General features: G+C 38.5%; 2 protein-coding genes across 3 annotated transcripts in view; both read left to right on the top strand.

The window, feature by feature from the left end:
* LOC134797216 (ATP-binding cassette sub-family G member 1) overlaps positions 1–10,722 on the top strand; it is a 45,247-nt gene extending 34,525 nt beyond the window's left edge. For both annotated transcript variants that reach the window (XM_063769445.1, XM_063769453.1), the window contains exons 4-13: positions 73–265; positions 3,397–3,542; positions 3,839–4,077; positions 5,398–5,544; positions 6,246–6,394; positions 6,956–7,124; positions 9,107–9,207; positions 9,572–9,727; positions 9,998–10,181; positions 10,559–10,722. In XM_063769445.1, coding sequence (XP_063625515.1) covers positions 73–265; positions 3,397–3,542; positions 3,839–4,077; positions 5,398–5,544; positions 6,246–6,394; positions 6,956–7,124; positions 9,107–9,207; positions 9,572–9,727; positions 9,998–10,181; positions 10,559–10,713 — 1,639 coding nt within the window. In that variant the 3' untranslated portion in view covers positions 10,714–10,722. The remainder of the gene's footprint in view (positions 1–72; positions 266–3,396; positions 3,543–3,838; positions 4,078–5,397; positions 5,545–6,245; positions 6,395–6,955; positions 7,125–9,106; positions 9,208–9,571; positions 9,728–9,997; positions 10,182–10,558) is intronic.
* Positions 10,723–19,155: 8,433 nt separating this feature from the next.
* Positions 19,156–20,006, top strand: part of LOC134797249 (ATP-binding cassette subfamily G member 4-like) — a 34,256-nt gene continuing 33,405 nt past the window's right edge. Inside the window, exon 1 of the mRNA XM_063769474.1 lies at positions 19,156–19,471. Within this exon, the coding sequence (XP_063625544.1) occupies positions 19,354–19,471 (118 nt within the window). The 5' untranslated portion in view covers positions 19,156–19,353. The remainder of the gene's footprint in view (positions 19,472–20,006) is intronic.

Here is a 20,006-nt window from a genome sequence, read left to right as displayed (position 1 = left end):
TGAGCACACTCTCCGTCCCTTACGGTAGATGCAACTGGCTTTTAAACTTCATCAAACTTGCTCTCCCCGCAGCACCCGTGGCGCCAAAGGCGAGATCTCCGTCAACGGCGTGTGCGCGTGCGCCTCACAGTCCGGCGGGCGCGGCGGCGCCCGGTACATCCGCCAGCATGACGACCTACGCGCCTACCTCACGATCTACGAAGCCATGGCCCTGGCCGCGGCACTCAAGCTGGCCGACTTCTCGCCGCTCGAGAGGAAGGAGAAAGTTAGTATACGTATTAAGCACACTATCAAGTATTACGTAAATAGAAATTCCCCTGTATACGCCTGCTTCCTCGACCTATCTAAGGCATTTGACTTGGTTTCCTACAAGATTTTATGGAAGAAACTCGAAGACATTAAACTTCCATCTGGACTAGTCAGCATCTTCAGGTACTGGTATGGAAACCAAGTCAACTGCGTTAGATGGGCAGACGTGCTTTCAGACCCGTATAGGTTGGAGTGTGGGGTGAGACAGGGGGGGTTGAGCTCGCCAACTCTATTTAACCTATATATGAATGAGCTCCTGGATGCGCTTAGCGGAATGCATATCGGATGTCATATCGACGATGTCTGCGTTAATAATATTAGTTATGCAGACGATATGGTTCTGCTAAGCGCATCGGTTGGTGGCATACGTAGGCTGCTGGAGGTTTGTGAGACATACGCTGAAACTCACGGCTTGAAATACAATGTATTGAAAAGTAAATATATGGTCTTTGAGGTCGGCCGTAGCAGAACAGCCGAAGTAACACCCATCAAACTTAATGGGGCAGTCCTCGAAAGGGTGGACACATTTAAATATCTAGGCCACATCGTTACGGCAGACCTCAAAGACGATAAAGACATAGAGCGAGAACGGAGGGCTCTGTCGGTCCGCGCGAATATGATTGCTCACAAGTTTGCGCGCTGTACCAGGGAGGTGAAAGTGACTCTATTTAGAGCTTACTGCACCTCACTGTATTCGTGCAGTTTGTGGCTCTCGTATACGAAGCGGGCCTACGAAGCCCTCCGCGTCCAGTATAATAATGCGTTCCGGGTGATGATGGGGCTGCCGCGCTTCTGTAGCGCATCAGGGATGTTCGCCGAAGCCAGGGTGGATTGCTTCTATGCCACAATCCGCAAGAGGGCCGCATCTCTGGTGCGCCGGACTCGCGCCAGCCCCAACATCATCATGAAGATGATAGGGGACAGGCTGGACTCCCCTTATTTGCTGCGTTGCAGTCGGCTACATGTGCCGTACTCAGCGGATAAGAAAAATATGTAATATGTAGTTCATAGTTTATAAATATAGATGTATATAATATTAATTCGTAGTTTTTAAGTACTGTACTAATACATTATTTTAGAATATTTTTTACTAACCAAGATATGAGTGTAACTTACTTGAAATAAATGATTTATTATTATTATTATAACCGAAACAAATACGTAACCAATTAACCCTTTCCCAGGCTGACATTTCAAAAATGACAATCGAATGCCAGTCTTACTCATCGAAAATAGAACACATGTTTGAAGTGCCATATGTGGGAAATATATATCCCTTACCCTAGTAAAGGGTTCTGGTAAGGGGATCATTTTAAGAATTAATGGATTCTACTTACTTATTCATTTGGCATGTGGCCGGCCTGTGTCACCCTCATCCAAAACGAACCGAATAACCTGCTAAATTGTGACTAGCGTAACCGATAAGGCGATTTCTATTGAAATATACCTACTTTATAACTAGTAGGTAAGTAATGTAGGTACAAATTGCAGAACATTCCCAAAAAGCGGAAACGTTCTCGAGAATGTTCTCAGAACATTCTGCAACATGGAAATTTATTGTTCCGCCATCTTGGATTTCTTCAAAAAAATTTTTTGGTCATAGGAATCTAGAGGCCTCTATCTCCCGCCATGCCAAATCTCAGCGCGCTCGGACCAACTTGAAAAAAAATAAAAAAAAGTCGGCCATTTAGATTTTTTTTAATGCAGTCTGTTTTGTCTCGGGGCCCTCTATGACATTTGGTCGAGCACCCTCCACCTATCGCGCACCGTTTAAAAGTTGCCATACAAAATAGAAGTGGCCAGTTTTCCCGCAATAGGGGATATTACTGCAATGTTCTGCCGCCAGAGTGCAGCACTACAGACTCAGTAAATTCATAGACTAACTTATACATACTGTGCCTTAAACTGTTATTTGACGTGAAGTTTTCACATGCAATAAAATATGACATTGATGCATCAAGGCGGTTTGTTAACAAGGGCCTACCGGTAAACGCGAAAATCGAAATTTAGTTATCTGCCTCTTTATCGCTCGAATATGCAAGAGTGATAGAGAGATTAGATAACGAAATTTCGATTTTCTTGTTTCGCGGTAGGCCATGTGTCAATGTGGTTTGTTTACTGTATGTGCCACAAAGGTGCCACCTACGCAGAGCTTTGCCTAATATTCCCTATTGTAGCATTTTTCCCAAAAAAAATATTTCATAGGTATCTAGGGGACCCCGAGATTCCGTGACCAAAATTTCAGCGCGCTAGGACAAACTTGAAAAAATTAAAAAAAAAGTCGGCCATATTGAAAAAAACATGGCCGCGTCAAAAACTGCCAGGGTCCCTCTATGACATTTGGTCGAGCACCCCCCACCTAGGTCTGACCGTTTGGCCGGGCCGTCATACATTTTTCTGACCGGAAGCGGTAGACCAAAAGTCGGAATTTTCTGGGGGTAAGGATACTACACCTAAACTATCGTGAATATTCATGGTATAAACTACGATAAATAAATAAATTCTCGTTCTCGAGAACATTCTCAGAAGTTACCGAGAAATTCTCATGTGGAAAGTTTCGCAACTTTGGAAAGTTCTCGTGCGTGCATTGCTAGGGTGAGACTGTGTTGTATTATTTATATTTGGACCAGCTGCACTAGCCGCGTAGAGCCATAAACTTCTATAACTGGATTTAATGACTTCAGACTCTAGATAACCTATACCAGAAATTATAACTTTCTCTTTACATGTTTAAGCCAAAAGTAGGCAACTGGAAAGCTCAAACATGCAACTCCTACATATATCGTACCATTGCCCTGTACATCGGTGGACCTTATGCCCTTTGTAATAAAGTCCACCGATGTACAGTTAGGAGTGTTGCTGTTTGTACGCCATTAAACCTAACAAGCGTTTATACTCACAGCTGCATTAGCGAAAGCGAAGCGCTCGACCAACATTCTATACCTACCAACTCTCTAGGAACGAATATTCTATACCAACTCACTCGGAACTATTTTGATAGAACACTGTATTCATATTGAATATTTTTAAAGCCTACTGTAAGTATTCTTGCGAATTTTATCGACAATAAGTGTTTTTGTATTTCAGGTATATGAAATTCTTTCATTACTAGGCCTCAGTGGAGCGGCTCAGACCCTTTGCAGAGACCTCTCTGGGGGCCAGAAAAGACGGCTCGGCGTCGCTTTAGAACTCCTCTCTGACCCATCTTTACTATTTCTAGATGAGCCTACTACGTAAGTCAACTTTTTCTTTTACAAACTATTGACATGTTCACAAAAAAATTGCCGAAAGTATTATTGCATCAAAAATGTTTTTCGGACAGCTCGATTTAAGTTGTAGAAATTTAGCCTTTTATTGTGGGTATTGAATAATTTTAATGATATAGGTAATCGCAGAGAATTGTGTTAAATGATGCAGTTATAAAATTACACATAATTTGCCTAGAATAAATTTACTAGGCACTACGCTACCACATATCATGAACATATATTTGTTGATTTGCCATTAAAAAGTAACTTTACAATTTCAGGGGTTTGGACTCATCGGCATCAGCGTCACTCATCTCACTGCTGAGCAGCCTAGCCCGCGGAGGCAGGACACTAATTGCGACCATCCACCAACCTTCAGCGTTGCTCTTTGAGAAGATAGACTCCCTATACTGTCTGGTGGATGGCCGGACGCTGTACAAAGGGCCAAGGGCGTTGCTGCTGCCGGCGCTGGCGAGCGCGGGGCTGCGGTGCCCACCGTATCACAACCCTGCTGACTTCTGTAAGCACTAGAAACTTTAGCCATGAACCGTATCGATATTTTAAAAAGTCTACATTTGTTTACCAATCATTTTAATGATTCGGGCATCAATTAAGTATTATAATTATTTTTACGAGGTATACCTAATATATGAAAGTATATAATATTAGTTTTTAAATATCTAGTTTAATACATTCGAACAGTATATTACCTATCTAACACAATCTTAGAGCATTTAATAACCGGAGTCGCCTTTAAGAGCTTACCCCTCTGCCGAAAACTTGCACAATTGTGCAAACTTTCGTATGGACTGACATGGCTATTTGAACGTTACGTAGAAATCGTGTAGAAATAGCAATACATTTGTCATTTGACGTCCCCTCCCCCGCAAAAATCGGCAGACTGTTTTGTACAGAAAATGACAGCCATGACGTCTCCAGTTACCCGCTTTCATTACTCTCTTTCAAATAACAATAGAAGAGCGGTGCGAAAAATATTTAATATTATAGTCTGCTGTTTAGAGTAAGGAAGCCTCTTAAAGCGCATCGCGTCATAGTTCCGTGTATTGTATCCTAACTATATGTAGTCTGTTGCTATTTACCTTCGTTTCCTATATTCCAAGTTAAGTTAGCCAGTCACGCGCATCCTACACTGCTCATAGAAACATTGAATGTAGAGATCTTTAGCCCGATACAATGAACATCAAACGTAGACTTCTTTAAACTGATACCTACATTACCTATCGGAAATTACATTAATAACCAACTTTAGTCTGGTTATCTGATATACTGTTCATTTTATTTCGATTTAGTGCAAGTGACAATGAACCGAAGAAGTAAAGATCATTATTAGATAAAGGGATGCGGGCATTAAATGTTGTAACGTTACAGGCGTTACAGCACACAAAAACAAATCAAATAAGCTTTATACTCGTAGTGAAATAAATATATTCCACACAATGTATATACTCGTACTGGGGAGGGAACAAATTATCTAAGGCTAAGTTTGGCAATCTAGATTTGTTTCGTTGTGATAATATTTATTATTGTTAATCTCAATTGAAAAAGATTAATGATCAGTAGTTCACGATGCGCGTGTCATTATTATTAAATTAAAAATGTTGATGTCGACTTTAACCAGTCTTTCTCCGAGGCCATGGAGACAATGTCGTCTCCGAAACGCCGGAGGTAATTTAAAAGCTTACACTTAAGTGTACGCGATTAATAATGAGTGTAAATCGTGAATGTTTGAATCAGTCGCACACGTCATACTTATTTGGCAACATCGTACCTATATAAAATATTAATGACTCCTTTCTTTTATTCTCTCTTATTGTTTCAGTGATGGAGGTAGCATCGGGAGAGTACGACGTGGACCTCGTCAGGACGGCCAAGACGATGTTGGAATACAAACACGAGGCGAACCCGGATGGCAATGGCACCGCCAGCTGGAATGTCCCCACAATACCCGCATTGCCTAGTCCATTAGGTAAGCTACATAAGCTTATTATACGAGTATACATAAATATGGTGGTGTGCAAAAACGCGCTACAAGCCTGAAGTTAAATTATCTATTAATCATTTGTCTTAATCTGTCATTTTGACTTATGGATTTGTAAGACAGGAATGAAACATAAATTAATGAATTAAGGCCTGAGGCTTGTAAAGTTTTATGAACAAGGAAGATAGCCTCTAGCGGCCTACCACTCAAGAAATTTTTACAGGGAAGATTGAATAAATAATGTTAGAAAATATAACTGTATTTGTTTTAGTTCTAATCGAATGAAACATGCCTACAAATGCCACTACAATAACAAAATCAAAAACTAATACTAGGACCGTGGGGCACAAGAGGATAGGCGCAACGTGCAAATTCAAGTCCGGCCAGCAAGGCGGTTTATGCCATGATAACTTTGCTCTACAATGTAGATAAAATGTTGTTGTGAATTCCGCTAATGGAGAGAACACAAATACTCGGTTTTATTCTTGTAAAACATAGTTTATAAAAGAAAGCAAGAAACGCCTATAATTATATTTTATATTAGCAACATTTCGATGACGAACAAGATTCGTTGTCACAAGATATAAATGTAGGCACTATTATAAAATGAATACTTGCATAGATTCTAAGATATACGTCGAGAAACTAAAATCTGTTTTCCAGATAACTCCTAATTAGTCAATTTTCAGATATAAGTTCGGAGCTGAGATTCAAATCGGTTCTGGCAAATACCAAGCACCAGCAGAGTCACAAGAAGACGATGTACAGACAATCTGGCCTTTTGCGCCAAACGTGGATCTTGCTGTACAGGAACTATTTAATCACTACTCGGAATTATGTAAGTCTCAGACAATTTCAAATTTACTAATCATAAAACAACATAGGCACTACATTCACTTTATATAACTGTAAAGTTACCACCACCATCTATGGTAGTAACAACTACAGAAAAGCAAGTAAAATAAATCAAACAGTTATTTTAACTAGTTGCATTGAAATATAAGTAACATAACTTTAACCCGACCGAATTTTCGACGCTACGTATTTATATTTCTATAAGGACATAAGCACATACCTACAGACCACAAAATAATAATTTTACACGTACCTCTCAAGTAAAATCTTGAATAACTGTACTTGAAATGCTATCATCGGGTTATAACTTTTTGGGTCGTGATGAAACTCAGAATGATCCAATTAGTTTTTGCTGGATATGAGATATGATTGAAATGGTTCTTAACAGTTCTGTTATAAATATAAAATAAAATAAAATATCTTTATTTCAGAACATTAAATTCCATACACACAGTCAAAACATTATTTAGTTAGTAGACAAGGTAGGTACAGTTCGCTATAATATTGCTAGATGTTGTTATTTAATGGCATTGTTATTTAACAGTCTCACTTTATGCTCCGAGTGGCGTGTCACGTGATAATCGCCCTAATCTTCGGCTACCTGTACCACGGCGTGGGCAGTGAGGCGAGCTCCGTGCTCGGCAACTACGTCTACCTATACGGCTCCATGCTGCTGGTGGTCTACACTGGGAAGATGTCTGTAGCGTTATCATGTGAGTCTTCACTTTACATACATACGTATTTCTCTCCGCCCTTGTCTACCTGTACCACGGCGTTGGCAGTGAGGCGAGCTCCGTGCTCGGCAACTACGCCTACCTGTAGGGTTTCATGCTGCTGGTGGTCTACACCGGGAAGATGTCCGTGGCGTTATCATGTGAGTCTTCACTTTACATACGTATTTCTCTCCACCCTTGTTTACCTGTACCACGGCGGCGTGGACAGTGAGGCGAGCTCCGTGCTCGGCAACTACGTCGTGTACGGTTCCATGCTGCCGCTGGTGGTCTACACCGGCGAGATGTCTCTAGCGTTAGCATGTGAGTCTTTTGATCTAGTTTTTATTAATTTAATATTCACATTTCGAGAGCGAGGTATGAGATAGCAGCTTATGATCATACATCTGGGTTTTCGATGCGGGAATGTTTGACATTAGCCAAAGAGTAGGTATTAATTGACTTAAAAAAAACAGAATGTACTGTAGCTCTAGAACTCTGTTAAAATAAATAAAATAAGATTAAATTAAAAATTATAAGTATTTATTATATTGAAACACACTTTGCTACCAAGTGAAACACATTTTTTTTCACCACACCAACGCTAAGAAAATACTAACTGTAAAACATTACAAATCCAATTACTTCGCCAATCTTGTTGGATAAAATGCAACTTTCTCTTCCGTTTGTGAAAGATAAAGAGGGTCTTTACGAGCTTGTGTAGTGAAGTGAAGCCTTGCCTTGGGTAGGTATGTATAATTCTATTCACAATTGCAGTTTACCTTGCTGTGCATCTAGAATTGACCTAATCGTTGACGACAGAAGCCTTACTTGCATAGGCAGGTATACAAAGCGTTAAACTTTGTTCAACTGTTACCTACCTATTTAAATCAAATAGGTACACCTAAGGTCATTTACCCTTGACTTTATTTTAATCGCCCACTATCTAATATATGTTATAATATAATCTAGGGTCTTATCCTATTTTAAAGATTAGAGACAAAATTAATCAAAAAATTGTTGGGAGCCAAGGACATGCCGCTGCTGCGCAACAAGCCACAACATTGTATTTATCAGTAACTTATCGTAAAACACTATCGCGGATTCACGGCACTGTCGGGAATGTGTACCTAAATTCTTATTACTTGACTTTTTGGCCATTATAAAATTATGACAAAGCCTATTTTATCCACCTGCGAAGCCTGCGTTGCGGATTATAAACAAAGTATCAACACATGTATCATAAACCCTCTTTTATGCATTCTCAAACCGCAAACATGACCATCATAAGTCGCTTAACTTCAAACTCGGGTAAATCCATCTGTCAGATTATGCGATTTTGGTATTAAGAAATGGTAATAGGGTAGATATTTGCTGAGAGGGTCGAATGGATTTACCCGAGTTTGAAGTTCAGCGACACGATATTAATAATAAAATGTGTGTCAAAAGGGCCTCTACGTGTTGGCTTCGGCTTCGCGCACGCCTTCCGAAGGTCCGGAACACCATTGTTCCGTGATGGGAAAGACATACAAATAATAAACTGTTTTATTACAACCAATTTCGTATCTGTGAAAATGTTAGTATTCATTATTACAATTAATCGATATTTGAATACAGCTGATCAAAAGGTGTACTTTACATATCAAAAGATGTTTTTAGAGATCGTCATTAGTTTTGAAACACCCTTGGGTTAAAGCGAAAAAATACTATGTTGTATGTGAGGTACCCAAAATTTTTTTGTGTAATTAGTTTTTATTTTACCGTTCTGTCGTCATGCATGATTTATGTATCCATGCCAAATTGCAGCTTTCTAGCACTAACGATCACTACACGACAGACAGCGGACAAGGCGGAACTATAAGAGTTGCTAGTTGACTACGGAACCCTAAAAATCACAATGAAAGTGGATTTAATAGACTAGACGAACTCTAGACGCATACGACCATATGTATTGTATCTTAATGACAAACTATGTTTTGTTACAGTTAACCTGGAGATGAATATATTAAAAGGAGAACATTACAATAGGTGGTACAATTTAGGGCCCTATGTCGTCTCTCTCCTGGCAGTGGAGCTACCATTTCAGGTGGGTTATTGTAGTTATTGTAGCTACCGACAGCAACACACTTATTAATATTATAATATTATTTCGTTGAAATAAGCTAAGTATAAGAATAGTCAGTTAGTTGAATCAACGATGCTACAGTATGCCGTTCCATAACCGTAAAATAAAGAAAAACTAACACTTCCAACATAGTTTTTACGAATGCTATTTCGCACGTATTTATATCGGATTGCAATAATTATCAATTAGAATTGTACTTATCAGTTTTAAAAGAATCAGATCCATTATAATTACACAGTTACAGTACAGATATAATAAAATTACGGTAGCAGATGTTTCTTATCAGTGAAAAATATTAAATGCCTACTGTGAATTTGGTCCGCAGATGATCTCTTGCGTGTCGTACGTGGTGCTGTCGTACTGGTTAACAGACAATCCTCTCGAGCCGACGCGAGCGACGTTGTTCTTGGCGACCATAGTCACCACCTCTCTCTGCGCGCAGTCATGGGGGTATTTCATCGGTTCGACGACCCCTACTAAGGTAGGACTAGGACAGTTTTGCTCTTGGAATTGCAATACCAAAAACTGACAATTTACATAACTTTTGTATTTGCCCATTACTAATTTATGCTTAAGTGTAAAAGAGTTACGTTTGGAGATAGGTACTCGTATTGAAAAATAAGATTATCAAGTAAATATTATACCTATATATTACTTAATTCCTCGCAATTATTACACCTATCCTACCTATATCAGTAGGTAGCTACAGGAATAGGTTATATTTAAAGCTATATTTTTCTGTCATTTTCAGATTGCAGTGTTCATAGGGCCTATATTAGCGTGCCTGTTCTCGGTATTCGGTTTCTGCCTGTCTTTAGCGGACACGCCCATGGGTTTCCGATGGTTGCACTACATCTCCTACTTCAGGGCCGGCTTCCATGTGGCCGTGCATTCTGTATACGGTTTTAACAGAACCAACATCTACTGTTCCAAAGGTAAGGTTTTATAGCGCTTTTTCAAAATTATTATTCGGGTATTCTTTTATAAGAGGTAAATGTGATTTTCAAATATGAAAATAACATTCTCAGTGCCTGCTTGTACGATTCCCGTTAGAATCTTATGGTGCTCCTACATTGGCTGTTATAGAATATTGTATAACAGCGCGTGACACAGGGAGAACGTGATAGTGTTTTATTATGTTGTCCTTGTCACACAATGTTACCTATGAAATAAAACTTTAAACGTGACACATGTACCTACCTATAGGTAACAAGTCGTTATAGTAATAACTTTTTAGTATTATGTATTTATACGTTAACCCATAAAAGCTTTGATAAAAGTGATAACTTACGAGTACATTCATTTGTTTCAGAATACTGTCACTACCGAACCCCAAGTAAGTTTTTAAACGAAATGGACATGAGCCACGTCGACGTCGGCGGGAACATGACATTCATCCTCGGCATGACGGTCGTCATGCACACGCTCACCTGCATAGCTTTATGGTACAGGCTGAACAAGAGGTGAAACAAGAACGGCACAGATGATATGTACCTATCAATAGTTTATCTTAAGAGGAAAGGGGACGGCCGCTTTTCCATATAAACGTAGTCCTCATTTTCCTCTCTGGATATTAACATAACTGAAAATATTTTTGCATAATTTGATGTATATTAACCATAGATATGCCCCTACGTTTGATTTTTTTTTATAGATTTATTGATTATTGTAAAAATTAGGAGCGAATTCGAAAACAGATTTCATTTTTAAATGGTCCTAACTCTTATAATAATCAACTATTCGAAAAAAATCAAACGTCGGGGCATAGCTGTGGTTGATATACAACCAATTGTGTCAAAATATTTTCAATAATGTTAATATCCAGAGAGGAAAATGAGGACTACGACTACGTTTGTATGAAAAGACGATTTCGGGCGGGTCCTCCACTTTCGTCTTAATCATAATAATGTCAATGACTACCCCTGTAAGTGGCAAAATTGTATCATATCTGTTATACAATTTTTCTAATGGCTTGGCTTTGCTTAAATATTTTCTGAACATTATATCCAGTGTATAAAGGTAATAATTACTAAAATATATAGCTGGTCAAGCAAATCTTGTCAGTAAAAAAAGGCGCGAAATTCGAATTTTCTATGGGACGATATCCCTTCGCGCTTACATTTATCAAATTTGCCGCCTTTTTCTACTGACAAGATCTGCTTGACCAGCTATAGGTTAAATGAAATCTCTTTAATTAATTGATCGAGGTTCCTTGAATAAGGAATGGCCAGAAGGGTATTGTTTAACGTTAAAGTTAGGGGTTCCTGCCAAAACGAAGAATGTGTTAAATACTTAATAAAAATTTGCTCAATTAGCTTGCCTAGTTGGATCTGAATTATAACCATGACCTTGTTAAATCTGATCTGGAGTGATTTTAGTTGTTCGCTTTGTTTACGTGATCCACTGTGTGGTGATAGGTGTTTGTGTTATTAGATTAATGACAAGTATTAATGTAATCTTTAGCAAACATCCTTAGTGTTAACTTGATTTCATTGTGTTTGTATGTATTACCTATTAAGTACCTTAATCTCTGTTTAATGTTTATGGTACCATTTGATGTAAACATTTAGAATCGGTATTTGAACGTTTTTAATTAAAAACCTCTTTTTCCATTTAAGCCGCAAAAAAATGTCCAAGATAGCGGGTTTAAGCCGTCGTGACGCTTAATTTGTTACAAAGATTGTTGTTTAGACTGCCAAAAGAGGGTCATAACTTGTGTTGTTTCTATCCTACATTGCTTAATAAAGGGTTAATAAGAAGATTTAGTTACATTCAAATCACCCAGTGAAATTCATGTAAGCACATAGTTGGCATGTCATCTGTAAGTGTATAAATACCTACATTCTAAAATTCGGTTTAAAGATATTTTATTTCTCAAAAAGAATAACAGTAATTCACTTACATGAGAAACGTGCACTTATAAATATAAACTTAAGTATAGACTTATACTAGTGAGCGCAGTGATACAATTGTGTTTAAAGTTAACTTGCGAGTGCATTCATAAAATTGCATGTGAACAGGTAGGAATGAAAACATAGCATAGCAACTCGTTTACAATGTTTTTGCCTTGCGGGCGCATCGTGCAGGCCCGAGCGAGCGCAATTGTATCGTAAAAAATTATAGATATGTACCTAATTTCAGCCTTTCAGCTTTCATATCGTTACTGTGAGCTGTGACACATGCACACACACATAAATGTGTACCCATTGTAAGTAGGTATACAAGTATACCTTATAAGATAATGCAAAATAGTTTCCACCGTAAAAACTAATGAGGTACAAAGGTTAAAGTTATGTAAACATGAGTCAAGAATTTTAACATGGGTTATAGTGTAAATAACATTATTTGCGGTATTTGACACATTATGACTGACGTATATAGAGATGTAACTAACGCAAATCGATTGTCACAGCAAGCGATTACGATTGGATGGCACGTAGACTGAGGTATCGAATTGTGACGTATAATGAATTTTTATTTGAAATTTAAATAAAGCTAGAATTATATGGTTTTCCCGCAAGCTACCAGTCGGCCGGTGTATTTAATACACCGACCGAGTAGGTCGCACCCATTGTCAAAATTGAAACTAACTGGGGATCTATTTTAAAGTTTATTTATGTTATTCCTGTGTCAAATTTGTTGTCTGTTAAGTGACGATAAATATATCCATATTTGCAGTTAATTATCCACCTTTTCCTTATTTTTATTAAAAGAAAAATGAAAAATTCATATCGATTTACTTAGACGACTACCGATTCATAACGGTGATGTCCGGCCAACCCTAAAATTAAAAAAAAAAGACGTAGACCGTAAACGTTCGCAGTGCAGTTGTTTTCCTTTGTGATTTCGATGTGCAAAACATTTTACGTAGTATTGCTGTTGTGAGTGACAGACGTCAAATACCGCAAATAATGTTATTTACACTATAGGTACCCATGATTGTCGTAAAACCATTAAAATCGAATAACGAGTCTCAAGTTAATCTTTAGGGTATTTTAATCAACTCATTCCTGTAATCACGATAGAGTCTATTGTTTGTTAAATTATTGTATTTCTATTTAGAACTCGAATCCTAAGTACTTAAGTAAATAAATAATGGAGTACCTACGTAATGATTTATTTTTATTATTCCATGTTATACAGCGCCATATTACTAGTATGATATCTCTTCACATTGTATTATTAAGTACCTATAGGCTATAGGTACCCAGGAAACTGATTATCAGAAACAGAATCATCGCATTTATTCGTGATAAACTATAACATACACAAGTATAGAATAACAAAGAAATATAAACATAAAATAAATAAATAGTTTCCCACGAAATGGTCCCGCCTCAGCATAATGCTAACCCAAAAGTCAGCGCTGATCTTCCGGTGAGACCATTTATTTTGTGGGTCACGAACGTAGCTGTACGACACGGCCCCATCATAAAACTGAACATTGAAGCATTTTGTACCCACTGAATAAGTCGCTTTGTTTTTGCCAGAAGACGCTCATTGCTCATACATTTTTTCAATGGCTTCACCCGATAACATTACATCTTACATCTCTTATTATAAGGGAAAGGGCGGAGCGATTTCATCGACGATTGTATAGGCTGTATTTACCTACATAAGTACCTTCAAGTTGCATCTTAGAGTGAACTAGTCTTCTCAAATCTCAGCTTAGAAGATCGTAATGGTAAGACTCTGACGTAAAAGCAAAATGCACGCACGAATTTTAACCTCATGTAAGTATGTTCGAATTTGCCTCCTGCGTGAGATACCACCCTAGAGCAGCGGTCAGCAACAAGCGGCCCGCGAGCCCCCCTGGCCATTTTGTATGTAATATTGACAAACAACAATGTCTGATAAAGTCACACACATTAACAAAAGTGCGGCCCGCGTCAACTTCCTTAACTTATACTATGTGGCCCTTGGTTGCTAAAAGGTCGACCGCTGCTCTAGAACAATTGTGATGAAAAATATTTAGCCTCCATGCGATTGCAGTTCTGTATTGCGGGTTTGAAAAATACTGCCCATACAACCATTTCCAGTCGCCGTTACGACGCGGTGTTGACACATCTTGTGTCGACACCGTCTGTTTCGGTCACAATTCCAGTCGCAGAGTCGTCGCCGTGTCGACACAGTTACCAGAAATGGGGAAGGGTCGACACATGACACAAAGTGACATAAAGTGTGGTCGCCGTGTGCACACATTGTTTCGGGTTTGCGACTACTTTATGCCAAAATCATTCGTTCATTCGTTCATTTTGTTCCTGTCAAATGGAAACTGTCAGATGGAAAAATACTTAAATAAAAATAAGTGACATTAATACGCCATCTCTAAAACGGATTACAAGACGTAATTATATATTGTTTGCATTTATATTACAATAGGACTTAAATTATTATGGGGAATTAAACTGCTCGAGTGATTTGATAAACTAAGTGTAATATAATCAACGCGCCACCACATTGTTTTAGTTTAGCCGGAAATGAAATTGTTTACTTCTCAGTGCCTGTGTTCATAACTATATTATTTGAAGCATTTTTAGTACTTCGATGCGTATACTATACTTAAATAACAGAAATAACGCTTTACATACTACGAAACTTGTTAATTATGATGTATAAATATGGTTTAAGGCTGAGAAATATTGCAGTCACAAAGTAGGTGCAATGTTTCGACTTTGTGTCGACTCTGTGTTGACACATGACACGCGCTGTCAAAAGTAATAACAAAGTTACTGGTATGTTACTGGATTTGCAAAATGGCTCCTTGTGTTGATTTGTTTTCAGATATTCTCAAAGTGTAAAAATGCCGTGGTCAGAGATGGGCATTAATCGATTAACTGTTTATTCGACTAATTAATGGAATAAAAAAAGTTAATTCTCAAATTTTAATCGCGATTAGTTTAGTCGACCTAACATAGATTGAAATTGAATTAATCTGAATATTAATCGAATAAATTATCGATTAAATCTCGATTGAAAGTTGACAGGGGGCCATTTTTGTACGTAAAAATAATAGAAATGACTTGCATGCAGATGGTAGCAAAACACTTTGTCATAAAAGTCGAGATGGGTGTCGATATATAGGTTTTAGGGAGTGCCGATTTCGAAAATAATGACCATTTTGGAATCCGAAATGGCGGCCATGCACTGTGTCATAAAAGTTGTCATGGATGTCGTTTTATACGTTTTAGGGGGCCCCAATTTTGAAAATGATGACCATTTTGGAATCCAAAATGGCGGCCATGCACTATGCTATAAAAGTCGTCATGGGTGTCGTTTTATAGGTTTTAGGGGGCGCAGATTTCGAAAATGATAACCATTTTGGATTCCAAGATGGCGGCCATGCACTATGTCATAAAAGTCGTCATGGATGTCATTTTATAGGTTTTAGGGGGCCCCGATTTAGAAAATGATGACCATTTTGAAATCCAAAATGGCGGCCATGCACTATGTCATAAAAGTCGTCATGGGTGTCGTTTTATAGGTTTTGGGGGGCGCAGATTTAGAAAATGATAACCATTTTGGATTCCAAAATGGCGGCCATGCACTATGTCATAAAAGTCGTCATGGGTGTCGTTTTATAGGTTTTAGGGGGCGCAGATTTCGAAAATGATGACCATTTTGGATTCCAAGATGGCGGCCATGCACTATGTCATAAAAGTCGTCATGTATGTCGTTTTATAGGTTTTAGGGGGCCCCGCTTTCGAAAATGATGACCATTTTGGAATCCAAAATGGCGGCCATGCACTATGTCATAAAAGTCGTCATGGGTGTCGTTTTATAGGTTTTGGGGGGCGCAGATTTCGAAAATGATAACATTTTCAATTTAAAAATGGCGGCAATGCACTATGTCATAAAAGTCGTCATGGATATCGTTTTATAGGTTTTAGGGGGCGCAGATTTCGAAAATGATGACAATTTTGGATTCCAAGATGGCGGCCATGCACTATGTCATAAAAGTCGTCATGGATGTCGTTTTATAGGTTTTAGGGGGCGCAGATTTCGAAAATGATGACTATTTTGGATTCCACTTTTATGACAAAATACGTAGCCGCCATCTTGGATTATAAAATGATCATCGTTTTCGAATTCTGCACTCCCTAAAACCTATAAATCGACATCCGTGACGACGCAAGTTATCTTTATTTTCAGATCTAACAAATTGCTACAGAATACAAAGGACAAAAAAGAAGCGAGGAGGTAATGAAACAAGCAAAAATACAGATGATTCCTCGACGCAATTGGGTGATTCTTAAATTGTGTCCAGATTTTTTTTGTCATAAAAGTTTATATTTTTCACATATTACTCTCACAAGTTCCGTGACATTTCGACCTTGTAATTTTTTAAGTAAATGTTTTTGTTTATCTATGAGGATCTCACTAGAATAGTATAATCAAGGTATGTTTATATTTGATGAATGAAATAGTAACGCAAAAAAAAAAAATATTTGTGTCTTATATTCCTGCCGAAGACTTTTATTTTACCTTTTCCTTCTACACAAGTTTGGCCAAGTAATAAGAATTTAGGGCTGTCAATTTTATTTTGACTTCTACAACAGTAAAGCTACGAGGCCATGTTTGGTATCGTTTTCGTATAAATTCGCAGTACCAAATTTAGTTAAGGTATCACATTGATACCATTCCAAAGTAAAAACATATAAACTTATTAAAATACTTTCTTTTAAACTCCTCTTCACGCTTAAACTGCTGAACAGTTTTAATTTAAATTTGGTACACATATATTTTGAGTCCCGAGACAGGATATAATAAGTTATCTCAAAAATCATCCTTTAAAGGTGTGAAATGAGGTGTAGGGGGGAATTCAGAATTGACTTCTTGAAGTTAATACTGTTTAAGTTTAGGTTTGAAGTCATGTTTTTTCATCATTTTTAACTAAATCAAAGATGTAGACCATCCCAAATTTCATATAAATCGGTTCAGCGGTTATTGATTTCCCGTACAAATTTCCACGCCACTTTTCACACCTTCAAAAGATGATTTTGGTTATAAGATCTATCCTATGTCCTGTTCCGGGACGCAAACTATTTCTATACCAAATTTCAACGAAATCGGTTCAGCGGTTAAGCGTCAAGAAGAGTTTAAAAAAAACCGGCCAAGTGCGAGTCGGACTCGCGTATTAAGGGTTCCGTACATTAAGTCCGACTCGCGCTTGACTGCACATTTCTAATAGGTTTTCCTGTCATCTATAGGTAAAGAACTATTTTGTGTATTCAGACGGACATACATACAGACGCACGAGTGATCCTATAAGGGTTCCGTTTTTTCCTTTTGAGGTACGGAACCCTAAAAAGATTTATTTTTATTTTGTGGAATGGCGTCAATGTGATATCTTAAATGGATTCAGCACCCCAGATTTATACGAAAACGATACCAAACACGGCCTAGCACCTTCACTGATATAGATATATCAAGATAAAATTGAGAGCCCTAAATAAACTTTCAAGAGCGGGTATCTCAAAAACTATTCAACATATCGAAAAAATTGACGGAATAAACTTGTAACAAATTAAATTAACTTTCATTTTGTATAAGTGGCCATGTCGCTGAGATGCATAGTTTCCGAGATATAATCGAAAAACGGGAAAATGGGACCTTCAAAGCCCCCTCTCTCCCCCCCGCTCAAGGGCTACGGCCGGGGACTTTTGATATGTTCACCTCCTAACTTGTCAAACCGAGTTACGGAGTCAAAAATTGTGTTCCGAGCATTTCCCTCTACAACTTTTGGAGCATTCGTTGCCTGACCTAAGTAGCTTATTGCATTTCTTTAAAAACTTTTCTGTAAAAGGTTGACGGGTGTTGGGTATTTATATGGTTTCGATCGATTATTATCATTTGCATTGCCCATGATGACTTACTAGAATTACGAGCACACGAGACACTAATAGTAGTTTGACAAACCTTGGTTTTCAAGAGGTATTTTATATTGACATTTGCTGTCACAAATTTGCTGTCAGATTTAGTCGCAAACCGCACGCAAAGTGCACACAAATGTGTCGACACCTTGTTACGGAAAAGTGTAGACACGGCGACGACACTTTGTTTCGAAACAATTCTAGACACATTGTGTGGACTCTGTTACGACACATCTGACATTTAGTTACCACTTTGTGATTCTGCGACTGGAATGGTTATATGGGTGGTTTGTAGGTCTGTATTATTGTATTAAAAGTTTCATTTTTTAAAACGGTTTACAATGCGCTTTTAACGAATCTCTACCAATCACTGGGCTTGAAAGCAATACTTTATATGTACAATAATTACCTGAAAAGACTTAAATTGCCGAAATTATTAGATAATCCTCCTCATCGTGTGAGCCCTAATGTGGCTGGCCAGGCCGATCTTGCTCTTAAACACTCTATTGCACGCGTGACAATAAAGTTGGCCAGCCGCGTTAAACGTGTACACACACGTATTTAGGAGGGCCTATCTTTCCGTAACTTGCGTTTTATGTCTAGGCCTGTGAAGCGGTTATCTTCAAATGTTTTGACACCGTTATGGATGGTAGAACGCCAAGATAACTTTCTTCCTTGGGAGGCGCCCAACGCCTGGGTCAATGGCGCAATGGCGCAAGCGTTCAGATGCCGTTTGAGCACGTCCTTGTAGCGCAAGTGCTGACGACCGCCGCTTCCCCGCCATCAACTCCGAGTAGAGAACAGCTTTAGGCAAGCGGTCCCATTCGAAGGACGTGCCCGCACCATCCGAGTAATATTTCACAATCAGTCATTAATGAAGTCCCCCTACATTTCCATCACACTGGTCTTTGTAGATGCCTATACTTCGGCAGTAATAGCTACCGTCCGGTCGGCAATGGGTCTATCTGTCTCTAACAGTCGTCCATAGTTGGTATCAGCTGAGGACTCATGCATGTTAGTATTGGTAGTGTAGTGGGGGAACGACCGATATCGCTGGCTTGTGTTGCGCGCGCGGCGTGCCACAGTGTAGCGACCCACCTTGCATCGCCTGGGCGTCATGCGCGCAGCTGGCGCAGCCTCGTGTCCTTTGTTTGTATCGATCACGATTCTTTGTGTTTAAACTATGGAAATGAATGTGTAGTTCTGTGTCTATATAGTGAGCAAATCCTGCATCATGGCTTGTGAGTCCATATCCTTGGAGACTACTTCCACGTCTCTGACGGAAGACTCTTCGCTTAACATTTCATTCGAAAACCTTAATTACACGGTCCGACAAGGCATTTTCAACAGAGGTAAGTCTCAGAACTTTAAAAGATGATAACAGGATTAATTAATGTAGTTCAGTTCGTTAATATATATGCATAACGTATACAAAGAGCTGCTTTACTAGTTTATCTACAGTTGAACTCGTATCATGATCGTGTGCTAAAGATAAAGGCGAAATTATTAGACTTACACTGACATACGTAGTAAGAACAATTAATTTATCATAATTCAATTACACAACAGCTAATTCAGAATGTGTGGAAGTAATTAGGTACTTATATGGCCATTAAGTATGACGGTTGAGTAAATGAGGACTATGTAATGCTTATCTAAGACGACCGGTCTGGCCTAGTGGGTAGTGACCCTGCCTATGAAGCCGATGGTCCCGGGTTCAAATCCTGGTAAGGGCATTTATTTGTATGATGATACAGATATTTGTTCCTGAGTCATGGTTGTTTTCTATGTATTTTGGTATTTATAATATTTATATATTATATATATCGTTGTCTGAGTACCCACAACACAAGCTTTCTTGAGTTTACCGTGGGGCTCAGTCAATTT

The sequence above is a fragment of the Cydia splendana genome, chromosome 1 (genome assembly GCF_910591565.1).
Source record: "Cydia splendana chromosome 1, ilCydSple1.2, whole genome shotgun sequence".
NCBI classification, from domain to species: domain Eukaryota; kingdom Metazoa; phylum Arthropoda; class Insecta; order Lepidoptera; family Tortricidae; genus Cydia; species Cydia splendana.
The sequence above is the reverse complement of the archived record's forward strand: the minus strand, read 5'-3'. Positions and strand labels throughout refer to the sequence as shown.